The 7626-nt window shown below is 37.1% G+C and overlaps 1 protein-coding gene across 1 annotated transcript in view; it reads right to left on the minus strand.

Moving 5' to 3' along the window:
• Positions 1–2369: 2369 nt before the first annotated feature.
• LOC105453773 overlaps positions 2370–7626 on the minus strand; it is a 9450-nt gene continuing 4193 nt past the window's right edge. Inside the window, exons 4-9 of the mRNA XM_011695971.1 lie at positions 6481–6637; positions 6042–6250; positions 5569–5658; positions 5327–5490; positions 4766–4942; positions 2370–2430 (exon numbers count right to left, since the gene is read on the minus strand). Of these exons, the coding sequence (XP_011694273.1) occupies positions 2370–2430; positions 4766–4942; positions 5327–5490; positions 5569–5658; positions 6042–6250; positions 6481–6637 (858 nt within the window). The remainder of the gene's footprint in view (positions 2431–4765; positions 4943–5326; positions 5491–5568; positions 5659–6041; positions 6251–6480; positions 6638–7626) is intronic.

Genomic DNA, 7626 nt, shown 5'->3' on the forward strand with positions numbered 1-7626 from the left:
GGGGAGGGAGAACTTTTCACATCTCGCGCGCCGGACACGCGCGCCGGATATCTCCTCCGAAAGTGCGCGGGGAATCGCGAAGCTCGCGCTCGAGCGAAGCTATAGGATCTTCGCGGTTCTCCCGCACACGACGCAGTTTTTTTCCTCTCCCGCGTTTCCCACCGATATATCTCGCAAAACACGCTTCTTGTTCCGCTTCTTCTTCTGGTATCAGATCAGAATTGTAAAGAATGACGCATACACGTATTTCCTGCGCGGCAGGATCTGCTCTTTTAATTCCTCTTTTTCTCTCAATTTGTTACTTTTTATTGTTATTTTTCAATTGCACTTCATTTGCCAAATTTCTGCCTCACAATTTTTATCGCGGCTTCTTTATATAATTGAACTTTGCAACATGCGCGTATTTTAATACATTCCTCTATGATTCGTTTGATTAACTTGATCCGTGCGGAAGATATTCTTCCGGAACTTTCAACGTGGAACTTTCGACGCGTTTTCAAAATGTCTTCAATGTTTTTTTTATCTCTTCTCTCTTTTTTTTTTTTAATATTACTACAGCACTTGTCCGCTCAACTTCGTCTCCTCTCACTCTTATGTCCCTCGACCTTCCTCGGCGGGCGCTTATCCTCCTCGCTGCACTTCTTCTTCGTCGCGCGGCTCGCGTGCGTGCCACCACTCGCGCGGAGAGACCGTCTGCGGCCGCGACCGCACCATGTGCCCCCGTGCCGTGAGAAGCACTGAATGGGTTCGCCGCAGACACGAAACATAATCTCGTGTCTACGGCAGGCAGGCGGATAGGCAGCAGTTAGGTATACACTACAGCTCTTTTCCTTTCCATTCCATACCGCCACGCCGCGCGCGGCGGTGCAGGCGGCGGTGGGGCGCCGCATCGCGGTACCGTGCCCCCACTGCGTGCGTGCGGACACGAATGTGTATACGTATACGCGGCCCACACCCACGCGACACCCGGTATACGTGGGTCGTCTCCGCCAACGTTAATTGACGAAAGCAGAGACAGAGAGAGAGAGAGAGAGAGAGAGAGAGAGAGAGAGAGAGAGAGGAGGAAAAAAAGGACGAAGAGATTCGAGCGGATTTATTCCGCTGTGTCAATCTAATAAAGTAAATGTGCGAGGACGATTAGGAACCGTGAGAAACAATATTAATCGCGAAAAATTCCGATTGCGTCGAATAAAAAATAAAAACTGCAAGTACAAATGGCGACAACATAGAGGAACGTGATAGGTGAGTGAAAGAGAGAGAGAAAGAGAACCTTTTCCCGACGCGCACGTCCTTCAGAAAAGAGAAGAGGTCTGTTGCATGCGCCGTCACACCGCGGGTCCCCGATCGCCTATTTTGGCAAAAACGCGCGCTACGGCAATTAAACGCTTTTACGACCGGCCGTATTTCGCAATATAATACCTGGATCATCAGGCGCGCTGATCGAGCGACATGTCGGCAGTGACATTGAACGACGCGGCTGTTTGTTGTGTATTTCGTGACGAAGGATTTCAGCGAAAAACGATGAGTGAACACGGATATATTAATCGATTCGAAAATAAGTTTGTTGCGCGCCGTAATCTCTACGATCTGAATATGGGAATTGAACGCTTGTTTTCTTTCGCGATATAATCTCTAAATCAGAATTATCGCGGAAAAAAAATATACTCACGAGAGTGCACCAATTTACATGAAATTTCTAATTATCAGTAGTATTCATACATATATTAATATATAATGTTTAATCTGCAAATTAATAGCTTTACTTAACATTATGGCTTATAATGTCGGTGATATTATGCGCTATCAAATATTCTGTAATTATAAATGATGGAATAATACCTTCGTCGTGTTCTATAAATACGAATTAATTGCCGCCTTCCTGCCGTGTAATAACACATATTACATCAATTATTTACGACCTACTAACCGAATCGTTTGGTGGTTCGCGAGGTGAAAAGAAAAATTGGATTGTGATTATGGAGAAGCTTGTTTGTTAAAGACTAATCGAGTTACGATCGGACGATCTTTTAACGTCTGATAATAGAACGGTTAGATAATTGTCCTCGAGGCATATCGAGGACAGTGACCCCCGTTCTTATTGGATTCAATAATTTTCATTCGCGTCGCGATGATCGCAGCTGATGCTTCCTCTAAAAAAGCATCGGTCGGACGGCGGCCGCGTCGCATAAGGACAAATGATTCAACGCGTAGCTAACACCTTCCTACGCTCTCGGGCACGTTAATGAGCTTCGCAGTAGCCGAAGAGGTCTCACAAGTGAATTTGCTCGGAGCCACCGAGCTCCTCATCTCGTCGGGAGTAAATTATCGTCTTCGTTAAGGCGCGCTGGGACGCCATTGTCTAATAATAATTAGTACTGGGCTGTCTTAGAAACGTTATTCTTTGAAACTATTTGAGTGCGTAACGAATACCTGTAATTAAGCGCAGAAAAAATATCTAATTCTTACTCGAATGTAATATTCGGAGAAATATTGAAATATATCTAGCGATGAAAGTGTTACCAATATAATATTGCCAATATATAGTCTTATTTTATTTAGAATTTCAACGAAACTCTTCTTAATTCAAAAAAATCATCTGTAAATATAAATTATTTATAATTATTTATAAATATATTCATCTGTAATATATAACGTACTTAAATATGCATAATATATAACGTATTTAAATATAACATTATAAAAATTTCTTTCTTTACAAAAAATAAAATCCTAGAAAATTATTCTATTCTATTTATAATATCTCGTGATATAAACAATTTTTAAGTCACCTAGCAATAAGCGCTATCGAAATTCAAAGAAAGACGTCATTGCGCGATTTTACGACTTCATTTCTCGAGCGAGACCCACCCGTTGTCATCATCATCATCATTGTTTTCTCTGCAACAATCGTCGTTACCCGCGAGCATTATTGTTTCCTGGTCCGCAATTATTGTTATTGTTACAATTGGTTGCAAAAGTATCCTGTTTCTCTCTCTCTCTCTCTCTCTCTCTCTCTCTCTCGTCTCATCGTTGCGACGTAATGGCGTTCTGTCATCCAGAGATAAGTCCAGAGATGACACAACGCGCCAACAATGGCTACCACTTGCGCGGACAAGAGAGAGGCCAGTCGGGAATCTTGTTTTCTTTCTGGCACTGTAGACGTCGATCCCCGCAAACGATAATAGACAATCACTTCTGCGTAATGCATTTCGAGGCCGTCTCGAAGATGCATTATCAAATCGTCTCGCAGTACAGTCGCGTCGCGTCGCATTCAGCTCCTCCTTTTTGTTTTTCATCAAAGTGTTTTTCTGGAAATGCAGCAAGGTATAATGGCTGAGCTTATTTTCCACGATTTTTTCTTCTTTCTCTGTTCCAAAAGGCGTATTAGAAATTGAATTGATGAGATAAAAAAAAAAAATAAAATACTGGAGCAGAGAAAATGAATTAGTAAGTTCAAGACTCAAGCTAGAATTTTGATGAAGAGGCGTCGAAAGATCGAAATTACAAAATATATTCGTTTCTAGAATGTTGTACCTTGCTATGTCACGTCGCCGCTTGTACGGTTCTTCTTACGGTTGCGATCAAGGCCGTTGCGGTTGCGCGTTTGCATTGCTCGAAGCTGTCGAAAGAAAAAAAAAACAACTCTTTTTCTTCGTGCAGGACTTCGTTCTGTATTTCGACATTAAAAGAAGATCCGAAAAAATTGCCTGTTCCATCCCACGTATTTACAACTTAACGGGGCCACGAAGACGTAATCCTGCTGTCACGCTATAGCCATCGCGTGCTATTCGCGATTAGTTCGCCGCTGATTGGTGGTACCCGTGAAGAGACACGTTTATTTCCGTAATCGATAATCAACGTCGCCGTTGATGCTAGCCTCGATGCAACGGTAAAGGCGACTCACGTTGTATGTGCATGTATGTACGTATATATACTGAAGCGATATGCCGCGTATGGGACGACCGTCGGGATTGATGCGTGCGTGCAGGTTTTTTCTAATGAGGCAAAGGTCACTTCCGGTCAAACAGAAAGCGGAAATGTAAGCGCGTGCTCGCTCGCATCCGTTGCGCCCGCCGGCGAAGCTATGCCACCTGAGTGCGTGTCGAATCGACTGCTGCAAGAAAACTGCAAGCTGCGGATGCGAACTTCCGCTTGACGGATAATATTGACCAGTGTTATTACGGATTATTAAAATTATATATTGATAAAACAATTTTTGTGTAGATATAAATTATTATAATTATCTTCCATAACAATTTATAAATATTAATAGTTAAATTTTATTTATGTAAAAATTATTATATAAGTGTTATATGTTACAATAATTATTAAGGGAGTTTAAAAAAATTTTTTTAAATAATAAAACAACAATTATATAAGCAGAGAATTCTCATAAATTTATAACAATAAATGCATAATAGAAAAATTAGCTACAATCAAGTTCCATATAGTGATTGAATTCTGAGCTAGGTATTTTGAAATCTTATACATCAGAATTATGAAAGAATATAATTATGTAATATTTAATTTAATTATTAAAATTGTAAGTTTTTACAGACAACAAATCCCTGTAACATTTATAGTGGTTTTTTCTATTTATTATGGCCAATAGCCATAATAAATAATCGGTCTATTATAAAATTCTTGAAGTTGTAAGTTTTTCTCGCCATTTCCCTTTTGCATTTTATTTTTTGCGTCAAGATTATGACTCAATTTTTTAACAGACGATTCATTGTTATTAAACCGAGTTTTAAACAAATAATACATTTTCTCGATTATCAGGATAAATAGGGCCAGGATCATACCGCCAATCATTATCGTCAGAATCGGCGTTATATCGTTTAAATCAATTATTTCAGAAGTCATCGCATTCGGGGGATCTTTTGCATGATACTTGTTCCGCAACTTGTTCATAACGCCATTAAGCTGAAATCGCTGCAAGCTGAAAAATGCAAATATATTTAAAGAATTTTGAAAAGGAAAAAGCAATTGTAAGCGGTATTTTTTGTAAGTACTAGCACTACAGATGCGCGCTTCGCGCGCTCTATTTAACTGCACTTTTACTTTACTACAATTGACTATAATTACACATCAACCTCAATACATACAACTGTCAAAAGTCAATGCAATGACAGCCGCTCACGAAGTTAGCGCAGCGAGAGAACCAATAAGCGTCGCGGAAAAGAGTCAACAATAATTTCGAGAACAACGATACATTTTGAGTTCGACTTAACATGTCTTTTTTTAGATAGGAGAGGAGGACAGAGGAGGAGAGGAGAAGAGAGGAACACGTAAATAAATATATGTATATACTCATAGAACTTACTGATAATTTATAAAACCAGTGAAAGAACTTCCTTTTGTTAGCGTTAGCCCCAGATTATCGATTCTCCCGGTAACAATGTATACGACTTTACACTGTATAGATATATTAGTTTCTTTGGCCACCTCCGTCGTATAAAATGCCAAGTTCTTCTTCCCCTGGCAGATCTGCGTAAGAATTGAGGTGCAAATCAACTTAAAGAAATTTAATGCCATTAATGTCATTAATTATGTTATATCGCTAACTTTCTCGAAACCTTCCATCTGTGTGGCCGGTAAATACTTTTTCTTCTCCAACAATTGGTACATTTTTAAATACACTGGGTCTTTGGTACTCTGCAAAATTCGAAAGAACAATTTGAAAAAGATGATGTTTTTCTTCCAATTATGTAGTCAGACTAGAATATGACTTCTTTACGAACTCTCGCTAATAATATTTATTATATAAATGTAAAAAATTTAAAAATAAAAATATATTTTCTACAAATAAAAAATTAAGTTTTCTAACATGTAAAATTATCAAATTTTTTGCAAAAAATTATTAAAATATGAAGACTTTTTTGTATAATGTTACTAATGTTATATATTGTGTAAAGTTAAAGTTTTCCAAACGTTCTCGACTAAAATTGCGAGATTATTTTTATTCACGAGCGCTTTGATCAAAACTATTGACTCTGTTACAAAAGTAATTTCTAAGCTCTTAATAAAGACGGACTTACACTAAGAACTTCGTACTCGGCGCTGTCTTCCAAAACAATTAATTTGTAAGTGCCGTCCTTAACATAACCCTCTAGAGTAGAAAAAGATAGTTGGGGGGTATTGAGCGCCAGGAAGCTGATCAACGAGGCAGAATAACTGGCCAGAATTATTATTGCCGAGATGTAAATCGAGAAGAAAGCCAACCTTACCGATGACTCTCTAGGAAATCCTGCGTGAAAAAAAATACACACACACACACACACACACACACACACATATATATATGCGCTGTTTTCTGGGCGCCAAATATACATATTATTGACACATCGCCGCACTAATAGCATAAATGCCATAAATCATCACCAAGAATAATATTAAAATATTATATAAACAAATCCTTAAGCCCTTAATTTTAAGTTAATCCTTAAAATTATGAAATATTTTTATAACAAATATTACCTGGCAGACCTTGTTGGCAATAAATTCCCCAAATTTTAATATAGTTTTCAGACATTAAGTCCATCGAGAATCCGTTTTCTATTTTCATAGTAGTCAACAGAAAAGAAGCGATTATTATTATCATTAATAATGCTATCCAAGTGTCTAAGCTGAATGCCTGCAAGATTTATGGATAGAAAAAAACAATTTATTGACTAGATTTTGATACTACCAACGTTTACCTATATAAATTATTTTGATACTATTTTTCTTTTCAAATGTGTAATAAAGGAATAAAAATATAAATAATCTTAAATTTAATTTTTAATTTTATTATATAGATAAAGATTTCATTATAAATAAGGCTTAATATATTTAATTTTATTGATACAAAATGAATATAAAATCTTTAAATTATAAAGCTTTTGTAACTTTATAATTACAGCTTGTATAATTAAAGCCTCCTGCCTAGTCAACCACGAACTCCGCGTTGACGATGGCGATATTATATTGCGGTAGAAATTAGAATCTTATTACTATCGTACTAGGACCATTCTATAATACGTCATATTTCGGTGTTATAAATTGTAAACCGTAATAATTCTACAAAATATGTTATATGCCGATATGGTAAGTAGTAAGAATTGATCAATCACAGTTGAATGTAAAGAGAATACTCAACTTTAAGAGAATAACGGACCTACTGTGAAAAGTGTTGACGACAAATTTTGTGTTGCGTGCCATTTCTTTATTATATGCTTAATTGTGAAAATGTGACTTGTCTCGTACTTATCAAAGTCGTAAAAATGGAAAATTAAAGCTAGGTATTATTGAATTTTAAACATAAAAGCATATTTTTCCCTTTTTTTGACAACAGTCAAACCGTGAGTTTCTTTGCCTAAATAGGCTTCACTTTACGTGCCTTTTACGACTATTTATTGATTGTCAGGGAGAAAAAGAATAGTTTTCATCCATTTTTATTTTATCCAAATTTTCTTTATTTAAAAATGGCACGCAACAAATTTTTATGTGTCATTTCTTGTTTATGACGTCACGATTCCAATACTTGCCGCGATGACTAGGCACAGGAGCCTTAATATATATATATATATATATATATGTATATATATATATATATGTATATATATATATATATACACTGCTCAA

This window comes from Wasmannia auropunctata, unplaced genomic scaffold (genome assembly GCF_000956235.1).
Source record: "Wasmannia auropunctata unplaced genomic scaffold, wasmannia.A_1.0 LD335995.1, whole genome shotgun sequence".
NCBI classification, from domain to species: domain Eukaryota; kingdom Metazoa; phylum Arthropoda; class Insecta; order Hymenoptera; family Formicidae; genus Wasmannia; species Wasmannia auropunctata.